Source organism: Microcaecilia unicolor, chromosome 2 (assembly GCF_901765095.1).
Source record: "Microcaecilia unicolor chromosome 2, aMicUni1.1, whole genome shotgun sequence".
Classification (NCBI taxonomy): domain Eukaryota; kingdom Metazoa; phylum Chordata; class Amphibia; order Gymnophiona; family Siphonopidae; genus Microcaecilia; species Microcaecilia unicolor.
The window spans coordinates 12,400,435-12,422,456 of record NC_044032.1 but is presented as its reverse complement, the minus strand read 5'-3'; the positions used below and the strand labels follow the sequence as shown (position 1 = coordinate 12,422,456).

General features: G+C 43.0%; 1 protein-coding gene across 1 annotated transcript in view; it reads right to left on the bottom strand.

Moving 5' to 3' along the window:
- CA9 (carbonic anhydrase 9) overlaps positions 1-22,022 on the bottom strand; it is a 230,676-nt gene that overhangs the window by 30,469 nt on the left and 178,185 nt on the right. Inside the window, exons 8-10 of the mRNA XM_030192759.1 lie at positions 21,670-21,814; positions 18,974-19,048; positions 8,010-8,084 (exon numbers count right to left, since the gene is read on the bottom strand). Coding sequence (XP_030048619.1) covers positions 8,010-8,084; positions 18,974-19,048; positions 21,670-21,814 — 295 coding nt within the window. The remainder of the gene's footprint in view (positions 1-8,009; positions 8,085-18,973; positions 19,049-21,669; positions 21,815-22,022) is intronic.

The following is a 22,022-nucleotide window of genomic DNA, read 5'->3' as shown; positions in this document are numbered from 1 at the left end:
GCTCCAAGGTACAGACACTGGTAACCATTGCCAGGAGAAGATACCAAGCCCATATCTACATATCATTGCTGGCTGGCTGAGTTCACATCAGGCTCTGCAACTTAGATTAAATAACTACATTTTCTACTTATTTTCTGCTTATTTACAACCTAAACTTTTACTGACTTCTGCTCAGTCTGTGTTGAGGCACCAGTCCTTAATTTTACTCGGAACTTCTTCCATTTATTTTTGGCTGGAGAAAGGAAATTTTATCTCCCCTAAATAACTCTCCTCATGCTCTGAGACTGGAGCTGGATCCTTATTTACATCTATTCTTCCTCTGGGACAATAAAGAAAAAGCCTACAGCAACCTGCATCAATTGGACCATCCAAGGATATCAGAACCAGAAACTCTAAAGTTCATACCTGCAATCCGTGAGTTAAAAATGTATTTTAACTACATAATCTACTGCTATAACTCTGAATCCTTTAGATTCCTTAAAACTAAAGGAAACCTATGCACTGTCTCCAAGAATTTCACATAGAAGTGCTAAGTGCAGCCATTTGTTTCTCTATTTGATGGAAGACTTTGATCTCACAGGCCTGGTCTAAATTTACAACTTTAAAAGGTCTGTTTTTTCAGCTATTAAAGCCTTAACCCTGCATTGCCAACTGGGAAGACTGCTGATCTACAGGGTGTACTGCAAAGAGTGGATTGCAGCGCCACCCAGTGAAATTTTGTCTAACTGCAGCTCCTTCTGACTCTGGGCAAGTCACTTAACCCTCCATTGCCCCTGGTACAAAATAAGTACCTGAATATATATAAACCGCTTTGAATGTAGTTGCAAAAACCTCAGAAAGGCGGTATATCACTGGAGACATGCGCAGGCGGGTGGGCGGCCTGGGCACCCAACCAAAGTGGCAACGAGTGGGGCACAAGAGACTCCAGAAGCAGCAGTCAGCTAGCCGCCTACCCTGAAGCTCTGGAAGGATGAAGGGATGGAGTCAATGTTGGCCTCGACTTAATGGGGACTTATATTGACTCTAGCAAGACATGATATGGACTACTGCAAGCTGCCATAAATGGTGGTGAGGTATAGTGAGGTCTGAAGGTGGAATATAGAGAAATATGGGCGAGCCTGAATGTGGGTAACTGTTGGGGAAAAAGATAGAAGGAGGGGAATGTTTAAAATAAAGTGTGCATATAAGTGTGCATGGGGGTCACTGCCTGTCCGCTAAGCACCTGCTATATTATGAAGGAGGTACTCAGGTTGTTGGGGATGGGGGGATATGAGGGGCGGGTCGGAGTTGGGGGGAGGGGAGGGGAACTGTGGGGGGAGGATGGCTTAGTAGAGAGGGATGGGGGGAGGAGGGAATAGATTTGGCACGAAGGACGGTGGATGGATACATGAGTGGTTTTTTTTGTTTGTTTGTTTGTTTTTTGATCAGAAATGATGGCTCTTAAGTGTGTGACCCTGAATGTCTGAGGTCTCAACTCGCCCCAAAAGAGCAGTGAACTGTATAGAGAAATGACCAGATTACAAGTAGATGTGATGTTTGTCCAGGAGACGCACCTGAAGCGTGGGCACGAGAAAGTAATTGGCCATAAACGTTATCCCATAGTGCAATGTGCTTCTAGTAGAGATGATAAAAAGAAAAAAGGTGTCCTCATAGCGCTGTCGGGTGCGTAGCCCTGGACTGTGCATGATACAATCAGAGACATAGAAGGGAGGTATGTGATGATGATGGTGTCCTTATATGATGTGTACTATACTTTAATCTGTGTATATGCTCCCAATGAGGGGCAGGGAAAGTTTATAGAAGAACTAGAGCAAGTAATGCAGTATAAAACAAAAGGTCATCTCCTGATAGGGGGAGACTTTAACCTTACATTTGACCCTCGGGAGGCACTGCGGGGTATGCCCAGAGGGATTGGGTGGCATGATGGGGTTTGATAGACCTGTGGAGGGAAAAGCATGGAACTGACAGGGACTATACTCACTTCTCAACCAAATATAAATCATACTCGAGGATCGATTTCTGGCTGGGAGATGGAGCTATATGGGGTAAGGTCAAGGAAGTACAGATCGAATCCTGCTCATGGACAGATCATTGTGCGGTACTGGTGGAGATAGCTGTAGGGGAGGAACCAAAAGGGCGCAGAAATTGGCGTCTGAATGAAGCTTTATTATTAGAACCCCAAACTGTGCAGGAGATTGAACAACGTATAATGGAATATATCACAATTAATGATACGGATGAGGTTCACCCAACTAGCCTATGGGAAGGCCTTAAAGCGGTAGTAAGAGGCAGGCATATCTACACAAGAAGCGGGAAAAACAAGTAGCTACGCTTAGAGAGCAACTGACAAAGTGCGAAAAAGAGCATAAAGCGAATCCCTCTGACAGTAAAAAGGAGGAGGAGATCCACCAGGTTAGGGGACAAATTAACGAGCTGCAGATGGCAGACATAGCGATCCAGGTCCAGGCCGTACAGCAAGAGCACTTTGAATTCGGTAACAAAGCCAGCAGACTGCTGGCGCTTAAGCTTAAAAAGATAGAGCAGCGCAACTTTATAAAAGCCATAAAGAGCAACGAAGGATCCCTCCTAACTAAAACCGATAACATACAAGAAGCCTTCTGGGGATTCTACACTCAATCATACCAGGGGGGGGGCCAGGCGGCAAACCCAGAGGAAATAGAGAAATATTTAGAAGGCCTAGACTTACAGAGAATATCAGGGGAAGATACTGAAAAAATTTCAGCTGACGCTGGAGGACGTGGAAAAAGCAATAGTTGATCTCCCAAATAATAAATCCCCGGGGCCGAATGGATTTCCTATAAGGTTTTGTAAAACGTTTAGTAAATTGTTAGCCCCTGTCCTATTGAAGGTGATTACCTCCTTTGACGAAATAAATGAGCTACCATATTCATGGAGAATGGCCGAGGTGGTTCTTATCCTGAAACCAGGGAAAGATCCGCAGCAGTGTGGATCCTATAGACCAATTTCTTTACTAAATACTGACTATAAGATCTTCACAAAAATTTTGGCAAGCAGGTTGAGGGGGGTAATGCCCCGTATAATACACGAAGACCAGACAGGGTTTATAGAAGGACGCCAAGGCTGTGACAATATTAGATGCCTGCTCCATGTGATTCAACAGGCCAGAGATGAGGCCCATCCTGTGTTACTGTTTTCAGTGGACGCAGAAAAGGCTTTTGACCGGGTGGACTGGGCCTTTCTATTCCAAACTCTAAGACAGATTGGTGTAGGAGATAGATTCCTAAAATGGATACATTTGCTATATACTAACCCCCTAGCAACCTTAAAAATTAATGGGTCTAGATCTACCCCGGTGGAGCTTCATAGAGGCACGAGACAGGGTTGTGCTCTCTCCCCACTGCTGTTTGTGATGTCTATAGAGCCCCTAGCCAAGAAAATCAGAGAGCATGCAGGCATTAGGGGAGTGATTAGGGGCAAAAGAGAACATAAGATTATGCTCTTTGCCGATGATATATTGACACTGGCCCACCCGATGCAGTCGCTGCAGCAAGTGATGGAGGTGATTCGCCAATATGGCCACCTGTCAGGCTTTAAAATTAACATAACAAAATCAGAGATAATTAATGTAACGACTCCTCCCCACGAGATAGTAGAGATCAAAAAAGCCTATCCATTTACCTGGGCCGCGAACTCTATAAGATATCTAGGAATCCAGGTCACCGCTAAAGCGGAGAACTTATTCAACGCTAATTACCCGAAAAAGATCCAAGAACTATTCGCGGAATTAGATCATTGGGAGGGTATGACTATATCCTGGACAGGGAGAATTAATGCAATAAAAATGATGCTGCTATCTTTTTGTGGCGCTGCCGGTACCAATCCCGAGATCCTTTTTTCGCTGCCTCAACCAGAGGATGTTTGCTTATATCTAGAGGAAGAGACCGCCGAGGGTACGCCGGAAGGTAATGTTTCAAACACCAAAGGTGGGAGGCATGGGAGTCCCTAACTTCTTCTTGTACTATCAGGCTGCCCAACTAAGAATTCTAGCTGAATGGGCGCCACGAAATACAAAGAAATGGCTGCACTGGGAAAGAGCGTGGGTGGGCACTAGATTCCTGAGTAACATATTATGGGGATCAAGAGACGCACTGTTGGCCATGGCTAAGAGGCTCCCAATAGGGATGAGCCACTTGTTAAATATTTGGCTTCATATATGTAAGAAACTATTTCCTGAAAGGCAGTACTATCTACAGACGGCTATCTGTGATGCCCCACGATTTCCTTTGGGGAAGGGAGAAAGAGCATATCAGAAGTGGGCTTACAAAGGCTTATATACTCTGGGGCAGATGTGGGGAGATGGGAAATTAAAAGATTTCGAGGACATGAAAGAGGAGTATGATTTGGAGGATAGAGACCTAGTTTATTATCATTGTATAAGGAACTATATACGCAGACGGGCAAGAGATGAACTGGAATTACAGAACTGGATTGGAAAGAGCACTGAGGGCAGGAGGTGGAAAAGGGAGCATAACAAGGATATATCGGGCATTGCTCCTACAGTCCACTCCACAAACATATTATACATCTAGATGGGACACTGCCCTACAGAATAACTTCCCAGCCAGTTGGTGGGAGGCCAGTTTCAGATTCTTGCTAAAGCCATCAATCTCCCAGCCATTGATTGAGAGCGGGTATAAAATTCTCTATTGGTGGTATTACACGCCAGAGAGGCTTCATAAGATCTACCCAGGGGTCCCTGCAGACTGTTGGAGAGAATGTGGAGGTCAGGGAACCTTCATGCATATCTGGTGGGAATGCCCAAAGGTGCGAGTGTACTGAGTGAGAGTGCTGGAGGCAGTTAATAGTATGGGCGAGGGGCGTTATCCACTCAGAGCAGAGTACTGTCTGCTTCATGTGCGGCCGAAGGGGTGCCTGCTCCAGGAGTATAAGTTAGCTATAATAATTTTTGGGGCAGCCCGGGCCTGGAAACAACTCGAGACCCCGTCCATGCAAAGAGTGGGGAGGAAGATCGACCACATTTACCAGATGACTAAATTGACGGCACTGAGGAAGGGCCACATGCTGGAATTTCAGAAAGTATGGGAACCGTATGAGCAGAATAAATCAGTTTTCTGCCGTCAACAGGAAGAAGTGGGGAGGGGAGACAGGTAGGGTGGGGAGGAGGGATGGGAGATATAAATATGCTTAGTTATGTTATATGTTAAAAAGGTTATGCAGATTATAACTTGTATTGTAAGAATGGCTAAGTGGGTCTGCGTACCCCGAGATGTTATGACTGAGAATTTCCCTAGAGGCCTTGGACTATCCACATGTAGATGAAAAGACAACAGTGGCAGAACAAGTTGACATCTGGAATACAAACAGCCAAGACCTTAGAGAAAACAGGTCTTATGCCCCACTCACAAACGCTCACCTTGGTTTTGTCCAGAACTTCGGATCCTTAAACTCGAATGACTAAAACTGGAAAGGAGATGGCGCAAATCTCACCTGGATGAAGCTAAACTGCAGGAAGCACATGGCAAAGTACCGCCAAGCCTTAACAGCAACCAAAAAACAGTATTTCTCTCAATGCATTGCACAGGCTGCCAATTCAACCAAGCAGTTGTTCAGTTTAGTAAACAGCCTACTGCAACCCCCACAACAAAACCAGCCTGCCCAGTCTAAACTGAACTGCAATGAGTTTGCTGCATACTTTGCCAACAAAATTAAAAGTCTCCACCAGGATTTACAGGCAATCCCACCCAGTGCCCAACCAGTCAACCCGGGGTGCACAAACTCGCCCCCTCCTTAACAGAGATAGATGGAACACTTTTAACCTAATGACAGAGGAGAGCCTTGACAAAATCCTAAGAGACCTTCAGCCAACTACCTGCTCCCTCGATCCCTGCCCATCAAAGATAGTGCAGCAGGTAAGTATGGGACTTATAGAAGGCGTCACAAAAATTGTGAACACCTCTCTTTCTAATGGGCAGCTACCAACAGCATTAAAAAGGGCAGTGGTTCACCCTCTGCTGAAGAAAAACAACCTTGACCAGGACAAACTTGAAAATTACAGGCCAGTATCCAACATCCCGTTTCTAGGGAAACTCATAGAACAAACAGTCTGTGTTCAACTTCATGATTGGCTAGAAGAGAGAAACTGGCTAGATCCATGTCAATCTGGAATCAGACCTGGTTATGGTACAGAAACGGTCCTTGTATCCCTACTAGATGATCTTCACAGAAACCGAGACAAGGGATTCGCCTCGATGTTAGTACTGCTTATTTCTCTGCAGCTTTTGACACCATGGATCATGATATCATGCTAGCATGACTGACAGAAACAGGTATCAATGGAACAGTACTTGCTTGGTTCAGATCCTACCTATCAGACAGGCAAAAATCCATAATGTTTGGCAGCAACTCATCACCACCATGGACACTGACCTGCGGGGTACCACAAGGATCAATACTGCCACCTATTCTGTTCAATATCTACCTCAAGCCACTAGCTGAGCTGATTCAGTCAATGGACACTCAGTTCTACATCTATGCGGATGATGTGCAGCTACTCATACCCATTGAACCTGACTTACCTACAGCCTTGAATAAACATCAGTTGTCTAACATCAATAAAGAATGGGCTAAACACAACAAACTTTGCCTGAACCAAAGTAAAACCAAACTTCTCTGGGTCCCTAACACAAGTGGATACATACCTGACATCAAAATCCCTTTTTGGGAAGTATGAACTCCCCCTCAAATCACAAGTCAGGAACCTTGGAATACAGTTAGATTCAACACTTCCTCTGATTCCTCAAATCCAAGCAACCTTCAAGAGCTGCTTCTACTATTTGCGACAGCTACGCTGCCTCTCTCCTTACATCGAGAAGGTAAATCTTATCCCAGTTGTGCATGCCATGATAACATCAAGACTGGATTATTGCAATGCACTATACAATGGTCTGACTACAAAGGGCCTGCACCAGCTCCAGTTGATTCAGAATGCAGTAGCAAGACTCATAGAAGGTTGCAAGTGCATTGGCTACCAGTACAATACAGGGCTAAATTTAAAACTCTATGTCTGATCTTCAAGGCCCTGACAGGAAATGGCCTCGAGTATCTGAAGAATAGGACGATCCTCCACACACCACCAAGGACACTAAGGTCCTCCCAAGGACTTTCACTAACCACACCCTCTCCAAAAGACATTACACGATGTGATACCCGCAAGCGAGCTTTCTCCGGAGTAGCCCCCACACTCTGGAATGCATTGCCTGAAAGGCTCCGCTTCACAAGACTACCTCTAATTCAGGAAACAGGTGAAAGCTTGGCTCTTTAACCAAGACTTTAATGGAAGAAGTAACTAAGTTGTTAGTCTCACTCACACACACAAGGATTGACTCGGGCTGCACATACTGCAGCGGGACATGTTTATTCACTCCTACCCTAGCTGAGATGATATTTAACCATCTCTCTGACCTCACGTGCAACTTTCTTCAAATCAGTCACATTACTTTCTAAATCTTTCTACTTTCTTACCCATCTATATGTTACAACTTTGCCTTACCCTTCACTACCGATTATAATGTTCTATTACATATTGTGTAGTCATTGCAAGTAGTATGCCGTGCCATACTTTGTATTGTTACTTGAATATTTTTACTGCTGTAATTGCCTATTGCTCATGTTTGATCTAGTCTTACTGTACACCACTTTGAGTGAATTCCTTCAAAAAGGCGGTAAATAAATCCTAATAAATAAATATTAGAGCGGGATGAGAGGGACAAGCCAAGGATCTGAGACAACCACAAATGAGACAGTAGAAACAGAGGAAGAAGGAAACACTGTACCACCACAACAAAGACAATAATTCAAGGCCATCCCAATCACATCCCAGCACCAAGTCCCAAAGCCTCGGACTCAGAGCCACAAGACACAAGCGATACACATGGAGCAGGATGGCCAAGCGCTAAAGGAGAGATAAACATTTGCAGATGATAACCGAGCCGGTAGGTGGAAGATACCTTCTTCAGGTCCTTTGCCCAATTTTTCTGTGGAGGAGTCTCCAGGAGCAGAAGACTCGAGGTGATGTTCAGAGTCTGTGATGAAAATCCAGAGGTATCAGAGCAAGTATCAGAGAGATTAATTAATAGCATTTTCACATCAAATCCCAACTGCATTAGGAAAAGAAGCAGATAAACCTGGAAAGATGATCCATTAAATTACAATAAACCATAAACCTTAGATGAGGAATATATGTATTTATTGTTTTTCACAGAACATAAAGTACACCTGTCTAGTTGTAACTCCTTCCCTCAGAGGATTAAAAACAGGGAACATCAGAAATAATAAATTAGATAATAAACATGACAGTGAATAAAACAAAACAAAGGAGGAGTCTTCTGGTCATATGTGAACACGTAGATATTCTGTAAGTGGGTGCACGTCTCAGATAATACCTACTGTTAGATGGGCAGAATCTGAGTGGGACATGGCCAAGGTGCCCTCTTAAACACGTAGCTCATAGAATACTAGAGGTAACGCATGTAATTCCTGATTCTAGGTGTCAGCTAGCTCTATGGCTGATGAAAGAGCTTGTGCCGATTGCATACGTGTGTATCTACTTTATTATGTCAATGTCCTATAAAAGAAAGTGGACACCTCACGGAGGACATTTGCACAAAGAGGTACCTAACAGAGGACAGTTGTGTAAAGGGATACCTCATGGAGGGCGTTTGCGTAAAGACACACCACACAGAGGGAAATTGCATAAAGAGACAACTCATGGAGGGCAATTGTGTAAAGGATGCCTGTTTGGCACGAGATATGTCCACACATACATCTTTAGGATTGAGAACTTTTACCAGCCATATAACAACAGCACAAAAAATAACATAAAAACAAAAACAAAACTCTGACTCAGCTCATCATAAAACAAAATTTCCATGTAGAAATAAAACTGACATCAATTTCTTTCGAAAGCTTAAGAAATCATCGCAACTCATGACATCACATTAGAGATTTATGTAAGAGGGACATTAATCTATGAGTGAGAGAGAAACATCATAACATGGGAAAACCCAACAAGATCCCCAAATCATCCCAGCAGCAGGAACCAAACCCAAATGGGTCAGACTAGAATCAGCTATGAACAATCATTTCTCTCACTCTGTAATGCTCCACCTGCCTCTAGCCAGGCCCTAGTTTCAACCAAAGTTCTGCCTCCTTCTCTTCCACTCTCTCCCCGTTCAGTCTCCCCCCCCCCCCTCCTTACATAGCATCCCCTGTCCCACGGTAGTTACATCCTTACTCAGTATCCCTTAACCTACTTCTCGTTACTTCTATTCCATGTTATGCCATGTTTTTTCCCTTTTTTAATGTATCGCCCTTGTTCCACGTAAGCCAGATTGAAACAATATTAATTGGAAAATATGGGGTAGAAAAGCTGAAATAAATAAATCAATAAACACAGCAAGGTGGCTTTTAGTCCTGCTCGCTGAGCCCTTGTACACAGCAATCATGGCAAATCTCCACATCTGAAATACAGCTTACTGGAGAAAAAGCATTAAACTATAGTAAGTCTGGGAAAGAATGGTCATGAGAGACTCTGACAAAGGACACTCAGAGGAGAAGATGTCATAATTGATATAAAAGAGAAAGTCACAAAAGCTAACCCCCCCGAATTTCAACCCAGAAAAAATGAGCACCCAGGAAACAGAAGAAACCAGAACCTAAATCAACATCCCAACATCAAGACCAAAGCCAGAAGGTGAGAACCAGAAAACGTGGAGCAGGACGGTTCAGGAATGAACAGCCACAGCGGCTTTAAGGACTTACAGGTAGTTCTTTTATATCCCGCTAATTCCAACAACATAGTTCACTGCGGATTACAACTAAGAAGCTAGAATAAGTAAATCTAGGATGTAACAAAGTGTTATAAGATAGTTAAAAGGTGTTGGATTATTTGTAGTAAATAATTAGCAGATTTTAGTACACACAGCTTCAGCTTTAGAAATGTTAATTTCTTTCTTCATCTCTCTCTCATTCACCCCTGAATAATTCACTGCTGAGTCACTTTAAAGTTGAAGTAACAAAACATCTGTTTACTCACAGTTTGTAGTTAGATTATAATCAGACAGGCTTATATATACATATTACTATACATTTGTATTATCAGCTCCTTCCATGTGCTTAGATGGTAATGGATGCTCACACCACCATAGATCCTCTCAGGTTAGGAGAGATCATGAGCTCCATGTGCTCCATGTGCTGCATCTATCCCCCACAGGAAGTTGCATAGCTGTGTGACCTCTCTAAGTAATTCACATCAGAGGTCACAGAGTAATCACAGAGAAATAATAGGTGACAGGCAATGCATGTAAAATACAATTACATTCCAACAAACCCCTTCTCATGCATAACTGTCATGCAATTATTTATTCATACAAAGTCCAAGCTTTATACGCAGATTCACAAAATGTTCTCTGGGTAACGGTTTGGTCATGATGTCAGCTGTCATCTCACTGGTGTGACAATAGTGTAGACTGATGACCCCTTCTTTCGCCAACTCTCGCACGTTGTGGTATTTCGTTGCGATGTGCTTGGTGCGTGACTGAACCTTGTCATTCTGTGACAGTCGGATGCAGCTCTGATTATCTTCCATTATCTGGATTGGTCTCTTTTCAGCTATTCCAAAATCCAGCAAAAGTTTTTCAATCCACATCAGTTCTCTGCACGCTTCCGATACGGCCACATATTCAGCTTCTGTAGAAGACAAACTCACAATACTTTGTTTATGACTGGCCCATGAAATTTGTACATTTCCATACATAAACACATATCCACTTGTGGATTTATAATCAGAATGATCCCCTGCCCAATCTGAATCACAGTAACATATTAGTTTTGGATTACTATTGGCTGAAATCTTTAATTTACAATCAATGGTACCCTTTAAATACCTTACCATCCTTTTAACTGCAGTCCAATCTGATTTGGTAGGTGAGCTGACCCTTCTGCTCAAAATTCCTACTGCATTTGCTATATCAGCCCTGTATGTGGTAGCTAGATATAAAAGCTTACCTATGGCTGATCTATATTGGATGTTATCTGGTAAAGGTTCTCTTACTGTTTCATCCTTCAGAAAATCAGTGATCATGGGAGTGCTTACAACTTGGGCATCTTGCATACCTAAACCTTCAATAAGCTCATTTATTTTCTGCTTCTGGCTTAGAAGATAAGAACCATCATTTTGTTTCTCAATTTCTATACCAAGATAGTATGACACATTACCAAGTTCTTTTATCTCAACATTGAGGTTTAAATATTTTACAATGTCCTTGTACTCTTGCTCACTTTTGCTTGCAATGAGCAGATCATCAACAAAAGCTAAAATGTATGCATATTGTCCATTTCTGCACCTAGTGTACAAACATTTATCTGCTTCACCTTGCTTAAATCCTAAATTTGTCAATATTTCATGCAATTTGTCATTCCAACATTCTGCACTTTGCTTTAATCCACAAAGACCTTTGTTTAATTTACACACTAGCTGTCTTTGTTTTGTATTTATGAAACCTGTTGGCTGTTCCATGTACAAGTCTTCAGTTATATCTCCGTGAAGAAACGCTGTTTTCACATCAATGTGTTTGACTTGCATGCCTTTTGAGACTGCAATGCTCAGAAGTGTTCTGATTGTCGTGTGTTTCACTACAGGTGCAAACACTTCATCAAAATCTTCTCCATATTTTTGAAGATATCCCTTTGCCACTAATCTGGCTTTATACCTTTCCACTTTTCCTTGTGCATTCCTTTTTAACTTGAATACCCATTTGCATCCTATAGCTTTCTTGCCAGGAGGTAATTTTGTAAGAATCCAAGTATTATTTTTATCCAATGCATCAATTTCTTCTTGTGCAGCTTTATGCCATTCAGCAGCTTCTTCTGCTGGCATTTTCTCAATCTCATCCCATGTTAAGGGCTCTTGAGCTTCTGCTGACTTTGTTAGGTAAGACAGTCTTGGGGGTGGAACACCTTTGTTTTCCCTGGATGAGCGTCTGACAACAGGTTGGTCCGACCTTTCTGCATCCTCTATATCTGAGAGTCCTTCTCCAATTGATTCCCCTTCTCCAACTGTACTGTCTTCTTCAATGATCCTTTCTGTGTCTGCTTCCTCTGCCTGTTCCTCGTTAGATACAGATGAGTTGCTTTCAGACATCTGCCTTGGTATGGCATTTATATACACTGGCATGTCTATTATGGTTCTAGTTTCATATTCTGGATGATAAGGCTCATCTGGGATAATCCAGCCTTTATCAACCCTTTTGTTTTCATCAAAATATGTAACATGTCTTATGCCAACAATGCCAGTTTTCAGATTCAAAATTCTATATCCTTTGTGTCCTGGAGCATAGCCAACTAAAATGCCCCTTTCTGTTGTGGAATCCAGCTTATGCCTTCTTTGCTTTGGTACATGAGCATATGCTGTACTTCCAAATGTTCTTATGTGTGACAGGTTTGGCTTCCTACCATGCCATGTCTCATGTGGTGTGCGCTCAGCGCCTTTAGTTGGCATTCTGTTTTGTAGGTACACTGCTGTGAGAATGGCTTCCCCCCATAGTCTTTTAGGGAGATTGCTATCTGACAGCATACATCTGGTCATTTCCACAAGTGACCTAAATTTTCTCTCTGCAACAGAATTTTGCTCTGGTGTATAAGCTACTGTTGTGATATGCTGAATGCCTTCTTGTTCTAGAAATGTGCGCATGCTTTGTGAAGTGAACTCACCACCATTGTCGGTCTGAAGAACCTTTGGTTTTCTTTCAAATTTATTGCTCACCATGGCTACGTATTTCTTCAGCATGTCTGTGACTTGACTTTTTTCTTTCAGCAAATAGGCCACACAATATCTAGAGAAATCATCCAAGAATATTAGCACAAATCTGTTATTTCCCAATGATGGGATATTAAACGGTCCACATAAGTCACTGTGTATTAAGTCCAGTACTTTATTACTCCTATTTCCTGTGTATGCAGGAAATGAGGGTCTCACACCCTTTTGAGTAACACAGTCTATGCATTTCTCCATTTTACCAGCATCTGCACTTATCTGAATGCCGGTGGCCAGTTGCTTACTGTAAAGATCCTGGATCACCTTAGAATCACGATGTCCCAGGCGGCGGTGCCAGATTTCCAGACTACATTTACCATCATTCTTCCTTACTTGCGCCATATGTGAGGCTTCACCTGAAATGTTCAGCTTATAAACATCATTATGCATAAAAGCTTCAGCATACACTTCATCATTTTTAGAGATTGTGCACTTACTGTTTTCAAAATGAATCACAATCCCTTCTTATCTAATGTAGATACACTAAGCATATTGCAAACTGCTTGGGGAATATACAAGACATCACTTACAGGAATTTCTTTAACTTCATTAGACACTTTGCATTTTAAGAATCCAATACCTTTTGCTTGGATCTTAGCAGTCCCTGCGTTTGCAGTTTTAAGAATACCTTCCTCTGGATTCATTTCCTGAAAGAAATTCTTACAATTGGTTAAATGGCATGTGCTCCCTGAATCCAAAATCCAAGTACTTTCATTTGAATTATTATTTACCATAGTCAAAGATTTTTCTGCCATTAGAAAGCCCTTGTGTTTATCTTTGTCCTTCATACATTTCCTGGTTGGAGAATTCTTTAGTTCCATTGGCTTAGGTGAGCTAGAGGGAGTGTTTTGTGTTTCCTTACACCATTTAGATACATGTCCCTCCTTTCCACATGAGTAGCAAATCAGCTTGCCCTTGGGTGGAGTTTTCCCATAGCTCCGCCTTCCTCTGTTCTTTGCCAAGAAATTTGTTTCATTTCTCTCTGACTGACTTTGAGAACACATCTCCTCAGAATCATTTATTATGCATTCCTGCCTTAGTTTTGATGTTGCCTGTTCAAAAGATTGCCCTTCAATGGCCTCATTTACAGACCTAAAAACATCAAACTTCTTTGATAGTGAGGTAAAAAGAAATGCTCTTTTCAATGCATCACACATGGGAATTCCAGAAAGTTCTAACTTTTGAAATGAAGACATAAGATGCATAATGTGATCATTACATTTACTTTTATCCCTTAATTTGGTTTCATTCAACTCTGCCAACCAAATTGGTTGCTGCTTTGCATATGTAGTTGCATACATAGTTCTCAGTTTATATAAAATGTCCTTTGGTGTATCTTTTCCCTCCACTAATATGGCTTGTTTCTCTGAGAGAGCTTCCAAAAGCATGCACTTCACATAATAGTTTGCATTGTCCCATTCAGCCATATTTTCATCTGTTCTGTCTTGGTCTAAGCATATATTTAATCTTTTTGCTCGAAGGAGACATATGAATCTTAGTTCCCACTGCTGATAATTAAACTCAGTTAATCTAGGCACCTTGAGAGAGTAGAACAATGGTGAATTTCTTCCCTCAGCCATTTTCTTAGCCTTCTGTCTGCTGTGTGGGGGGAGAGAGAGACAGACTGAATCTTTCCTTTAAAACTTAAGAGAAAAATGTGGCCTTTTTTTCTGCCTGGTAATATTTCTCTTCTTTTTCAATTCCTGGACCCTGGGCCCATAACCCTTTTGTTGGATTATTTGTAGTAAATAATTAGCAGATTTTAGTACACACAGCTTCAGCTTTAGAAATGTTAATTTCTTTCTTCATCTCTCTCTCATTCACCCCTGAATAATTCACTGCTGAGTCACTTTAAAGTTGAAGTAACAAAACATCTGTTTACTCACAGTTTGTAGTTAGATTATAATCAGACAGGCTTATATATACATATTACTATACATTTGTATTATCAGCTCCTTCCATGTGCTTAGATGGTAATGGATGCTCACACCACCATAGATCCTCTCAGGTTAGGAGAGATCATGAGCTCCATGTGCTCCATGTGCTCCATGTGCTGCATCTATCCCCCACAGGAATTTGCATAGCTGTGTGACCTCTCTAAGTAATTCACATCAGAGGTCACAGAGTAATCACAGAGAAATAATAGGTGACAGGCAATGCATGTAAAATACAATTACATTCCAACAAAAGGGAATTCCAAAGACTAGCTGCCTGGTAAGCAAATAAATAACTAAATAATTTCTTAGAAATAATCCCATGGATTTGGAAAAGACAGTGAAGATAAACCTCGTAAACTATGGTCCTATGGTTGAATAATGGACTAAAGAAAGTACGAGCGATCTTAAATAAGAACCATTTCATCTTAAACAGCACCCTTGCTTCTATAGCCTAATGGTTACTGAAGTGGGCTTTGATCCTGGCAACGGAATTCAAAAAAGCGTGGGATAAACATAAAGGAATCCTGTTCAGAAGAAATGGATCCTCAGAAGCTTAGCGGAGATTGGGTGAAAGCACCGGTGGTGGGAGGCGGGGCGAGTGTTGGGCAGACTTCTACGGTCTGTGCCCTGAAAATGGCAGATACAAATCAAGGTCAGGTATACACATAAAGTAGCACATATGAGTTTATCTTGTTGGGCAGACTGGATGGACCGTACAGGTCTTTTTCTGCCGTCACTTAGTATGTTACTATCCATCGTGAGATGGCCAGCGATCTCCTGAACCCGGCCAAATCGGTATAATGGAAAGCCGATTTTGGCCGGCGCCAACTGCTTTCCATCGTGGAGCCAGCCAAACTTCAAGGCAGGGTACAGGAGGCGGGATGGGGGCGTGGTTACGAGATGGCCGGCTTCGCCCGATAATGGAAAAAAGATGGCCGGCTCTGATGAGCATTTCGCCGGCTTCACTTGGTCCATTTATTTTTAGGACCAAGTTTCAAAAAAGTGGCGCAATTGACCAGATGACCACTGGAGGGAATCGGGGATCACCTCCTCTTACTCCTCCAGTGGTCACCAACCCCTCCCACCCTAAAAAAATAAAAACAAAATTTTTTTTTGCCAGCCTTAAATGTCATACCCAGCTCCATGACACCAGTATGCAGGTCCTTGGAGCAGTTTTAGTGTGTGCAGTGCACTTCAGGCAGGTGGACCCAGGCCCATCCCCCCCCCCACCTGTTACACTTGTGGTAAATGTTGAGCCCTCCAAACCCCCCAAAACCCACTGTACCCACATGTAGGTGCCCCCCTTCACCCCTTGTACAGTTGTGTACAGTTGTGTAGTGGTGTACAGTTGTGGGGAGAGGGTTTTGGGGGGGATTTGGGGGGCTCAGCACACAAGGTAAGGGAGGTATGCACCTGGGAGCAATTTTTGAAGTCCACTGCAGTGCCCCCTAGGGTGCCCAGTTGGTGTCCTGGCATGTGAGGGGGGCCAGTGCACTACAAATGCTGGCCCCTCCCACGACCAAATGCCTTGGATTTGGCTGGGTTTGAAATCACTGGCATTAGTTTCACCGGAAACCAATGCCGGTCATCTCTAAAGCCGGCCCAAATGCTGACATCTTTTTTCGATAATACGGTTCCGGCTAGCTGTAGCGCCACCGCCAACATAGATCGCCGGCGATCTATTTGGCCGGTGACGTTCGATTATGCCCCTCTATGTCTAGTAGTTCTGTACATAAAAGTTGCCATACTGGGACAGACTGAAGATCCATCAAGCCCAGCATCCTGTTTCCAACAGTGGCCAATCCAGGTCACAAATACCTGACAAGATCCCAAAACAGTAAAATACATTTTATGTTGCTTATCCTAGAAATAAGAAGTGGATTTTCACCAATTTTTCATCTTAATAATGGCTTATGGACTTTTCTTTTAGGAAGCTATCCAAACCTTTTTAAAACCCTGCTAAGCTAACTGCTTTTACCACATTCTCTGGCAACAATTCCAGAGTTTAATTACACGTTGAGTGAAGAAATATTTTCTCCAATTTGTTTTAAATTTACTACTTTGAAGCTTCATTGTGTGCCCCTTAGTCCTAGTATTTTTGGAAAGAGTAAACAAGCGATTCACTTCTACCAGTTCCTCTCCACTCATTATTTTATAGACCACTATCATATCTCCCCTCATTCTATAGAACTCCAGCTCCATCCCAGATAGAAAGAACATAAGCATTACCATACTGGGACCAGGGGCGTATCTGAAATCCGGCGGTAGGGGGGGCCAGAGCCAGAGAGGGGGGGCACATTTTTGCCTCCCTCCCCCCCCCCCCGCCGCCTCTCTCCACCCCCCTCCCCGCCGTCAACCCTCCCCCGCTGCTTACTTTTGCTGGCGGGGGGCCCCAACCCCCGCCAGCTAGAGGTCCGACCCAGCAGTCTCCATATTTTGTCTTCCTCCGTGGCCATGCTGCAAGGAAGTAACGCTGCAGTGCTGATTCGTTGAATCCAGTTCAGAGTCTGACGTCGCAGATATGATGTCTAAGTCCGATTTTGGACATTTTGTGCCGAATAAGAAAGAAGGTCATTTTCAAAAAAGAAAAATATCTTTCTTCTTTTTTGGAAAATACTGTTTTGAACAAGGTTTTCTGTTTTGGAAGGGTTTTTTTGCCCATTTTTGAAAAAGAAAAATGCAAAACAAAGAGATTCATGCTATTGGGAGGTAGGAAAAGGCAGCATTTTCAGTAGACTGGTCCCCCAGGAGAGCAATGGGGCACCCTAGAGAGGTAGCCTGGAGGAGTAGCCTAGTGGTTAGTGCACTTTGATTCCCACAGGCAGGATATCAAGTCCCATTAACAAGATTCCAGTCTCAAAGAATAGCAACATTCCATGTAGAACCCTAAAGAATAGTAAGATTCCGTAATCCCAAAGAGTAAGGAGCGGAGGAGTAGCCTAGTGATTAGTGATCCTGGGAAACTGGGTTCAATTCCCATCAGGGCATGTTACTTAACCTTCCATTGCCCCAGGTGCAAATAAGGACCTGTATATAATATGTAAACCACTTTGAATGTAGTTGCAAAAACCACAGAAAGGCAGTGTATCAAGTCCCATTTCCATTTCTATGCACGTCATAAAAATGTTCCCAGGTACACATCTCACCTCTTTTCCCTTATATCTTGTCCCTTGAGCCCTCTAAAACCCACCCAAAACATACTGTTCCCCATTGTACACCAGCAAAATAGCCCTTAAGGGTGAAGGGGGCACCTATATTTGGGTACAGTAGGGTTTGGGTGACCTTAGGAGGGTCACAGTGTCCACCACAAGTGTGATGGTAGAGGGAGATAGGGACCTGGGTCCCCCACTGTGTACTGCACTGACCACTCCACTACTCCAGGGACCTGCTGCTGCTCTCATAGACCTGATTTTAACATCTGAGGCTGTCATAGAGGCTGGTAAGTCATATTCTTATTTACATTTTTGGGGAGTGGGAGGGGGTCAGTGACCACTAGGGGGGTATTGGGGGGGGGGTCACCCCTGACTCCCTCTAGTGGTCATCTGATCATTTAGGGTACCTTTTTGTGCCTTATTTGTTCTGAAAACAGGTCTAGACCAAAATATCTTAGTTTTAGTCCTGGACATTTTTATTTTGTTCCTTTCTGGCTGTAGAACGTCCAAGTGTTAGGCACATCCTAATCCTGCCTTCAAAACACCCCGACACGCCCCCTTCTGATTTGGATGCACTGCGGACGAAATGCATAGCTAAACATCTGCAAAATGGGTTTTGAAAATACTGATTTGGAAGTTTTGAGAAGAAAAACGTCCAAATGGTGCTTCATGACACTTTTGGGACATTTTTCTCTTTCAAAAATGAGCCCCACAGTGTCCAAATCATCCAGCAAGACCCTGGCGAAAGCATTCCAACAGTGATCCACTGGCCAACCACCATTGTATGCAGAGACATAACTAGATCTAAATATGTTATCATTGCAAACGTGCAATTTCAAAAGGTGTCTGAATTTTCATTTGAAAATAATGAGCTAGTTGATTCCAGGTAGGAAATACTTCCCTGATTTCTCACAAATAGGAGTCATGTCCATCAAACTATCCACTGTCTGGAAAAATTTGCCACCACTGAAATGTCTCTAGTGACAACACAGCTGGTAGGAATACGGTACCTTCCTCAGGTGTTTTGTCCGATGTTCCTACAGAAGAATCACCAGGAACAGAAGATACAGGGGGAAATCCAGGGTCTGTGGTAAAAATACAAATATATCACATAAGCATCAGAGTAGGTAACTTATTTATGCATAGAAGGGATGATTGTATAATTACTGAATTTCAAATGAACAGAGGGAAGGGAAGGAAAAGGGAAACGGGACTTGATATACCGCCTTTCTGAGCATTGTGACATTATACCTTAAACTAGAAGGAAGAACAGGAAAGAAGCAGTAGAGGAAATGAAGGAGAGATCAAGGGATCTACTTATAGCCTTTGAGAGATCAGATCTCTCAAAGACTATAAGTTCCAAGACACAGATCAAAAGTGGTGTTCGGTCAGCTCTCATCCTTCGCACTTGACCTGAGTCAATCTGTTTTTAGATCTCGTTACAGCCCTCAAACAGTCCTGACTAGTGTCCTGAGTGAAATTCACACTTAGACAAAGGCCTCTGCCTGCTAACTATCTCCTTAGATGTATCAGCCACATTCAAGCTCATTGATCACTCAATACTATTATCTCAGTTGTCCTCATTAGGCTTAACTGGAATAGTCTTACAATGGTTTTCCTCATTCTTATCTGACTGTTCTTTCAAGGTCCTGACCTCTTCCTCCACCTCTAGTTCACAGGCACTCCACTGTGGTGTTCCCCAAGGTGAGGAAGGTCACTGAGACCCTCACCTCACACCAAAAAGGAGGTGATATCTCCCACACTGAGAGGGCATCCTCACATATCTGAGTTTTTCACTCAATGAAGAGTTAAGCTCTGGAACTCTTTGCTGGAGGATGTGGTAACAGTGGTTAGTGTATCTGGGTTTAAAAAAGGTTTAGACAAATTCCTGAAGGAAAAGTCCATAGTCTGCTATTGAGACAGACATGGGAAGCAACTGCTTGCCCTGGGATTTGTAGTATGGAGTGTTGCCACGATTTGGGTTCCTGCTAGGTACTTGTGTGGAGAACTAAATCAATTTTTTTTGCTCGTTGCAGAAGTAAAAGACTAGAGGACACTCTAGGAAGTTACGGAGTGGAGGAGTGGCCACTGTTTAGAAAACAGGATACTGGGCTAGATGGACCATTGGTCTGACCCAGTATGGCTACTCTTATGTTAACAGCATATCAGAAACTGTATTCAGAACTGGCATCAGACCTACAGGAACTTGTGAAAGGGGTCTCTCCAGGGTTCTCTCCTCACTCACGGCCCCTGCCTAGATTTGCTCCTTGTCTTCTTCCTTTGTTTCATCTCAGGAGACACCCAACCAGTCAACTTTTCAGGATATCCACAATGATTATGCACTGTGTGCAAATCTCTCTCATGCATAATGATCATGAGTATTGTGAAAACCTGACTGGCTAGGTGTGTCCTGAGGACTGGATTAAGAACCACTGCTTTATCTCCAGCTCCTGAGCCTCTCCTCCTCCAATACCTAGTACTTCTGCTTTGGCTGCCGTTCAGCTCATCTTACTCCTCCCACGGCTTTTTCCAAGCACCCCCACCACCACCAGCCTGATCTCTAGTCCCTTAACCTTCACCCTTCCCATCCTGAACTCCAGTACTTGAGCTTCTCTCCACTTCCTCTGGATAGGGTTACCACATGTCCTCTTTCAATAAGACATGTCAACTTTTTGGATGTCTTCAGATATGTCCTCTAGGACTTTTAATTTTTAGGAAAATATCCTCTTTTTCTTTTATGTGCCTACGACCAACACACCTACCCACCATCTCTGGTCTATTAATCCATCTGGACACATGGGGGCGCTAGAGAGAGAGAGAAAAAAAAGGCATTCCTGTTCTCCTCTGTTTCTGGTTGAATCTGTCAAAAGAATTTTGTTTGTGCAGCACAACTTTAAGCATATGGTCATGCAAAGAAGCCAGCCAAAGTTGTCGAGGGACATTCGCTCTTCTGATAAGTAGGCTTGGGCTCAGACTCAGTCAAACTCAAATCCAGAGGTTCTTGAAAAGTAGATTATTGTCTACTGCTGTACTGTAAGTCAGTCACTGTATGATGTGTGTTCATTAACTAAAGACTATGATTAAATATTTATTTTTTTCTTTCCCCTTTTTGGTCTCCGCATATATAGTAATCCTGCTCCTGGGTCCTTTCAGAGGGACACTGCCAACCCTATCTCATTTCCTCTCTCTTCTACTATGATCTCCAGCCCTTCATCCTCCCTTGTCTCAAGTCCTTGACTCTCTCCACCAGTTCTTTTCCTTGCTGACAAATCTATCCACCCACCCCCAGTCCTGGATCTTCTGCCTCTTACTCTCACTTGACTGGTCCTGGGACTGAACCTTGCTCCTTTCAGCCCTTATGGCATGCATGCCCGAGGTAATAACCTTGGTCGCTCACCCCTAGCATTGTCTCTAATCCCATGACAGTAGGATTTCCATAAATCCGAGATAAAATGCACTAGTAATTCCAAGACTGAGGAAAACCCCTCATATCTATCTAAGGTAATAAAAACCTGATAAGCTTTGACAGAGGATCTTCACATATCTGAGATAAAATGTGTCAGTACTCCTGTGACACGGGAGGCCCAAATATTTCAGATTATAGCATTAGCCCTGTGTTGAGATGATACAGGGGATCAGAGCTTGTGATAATAGGATGTGATTCATAATTCTAACATGTGCCGAGGTGATGTTGGGAAATTCTTACCAGCAGCAGGACCTCTTCTGCCACTCACAGGGCTGGTCCGGAAGTTTGCCAGGATTACTCTCCCATGCATGTTCTGAGCATCACGGAAGTTCAGCTGTAGAATCTCATCATCATCTCCAAGAAGGGTGTCTTCCAATATGGAAATCTGAAATGAGAAAAATCCCTCCTATTACCACTGTGTTTATCAGTGTCAAATGGGCTCGCTCTCCAGAGACTGGGTCAAAGTGCAACCAATGCAGAACGCAGTTTACAAATAATATCAGCTTCAGCTAAGTGTATTAGCATGTTTCCAAAGCAATATATTTGCCGGTAGCTAGAAAGAAAGAAAAAAGACTGATAATAAACCAGTTGGA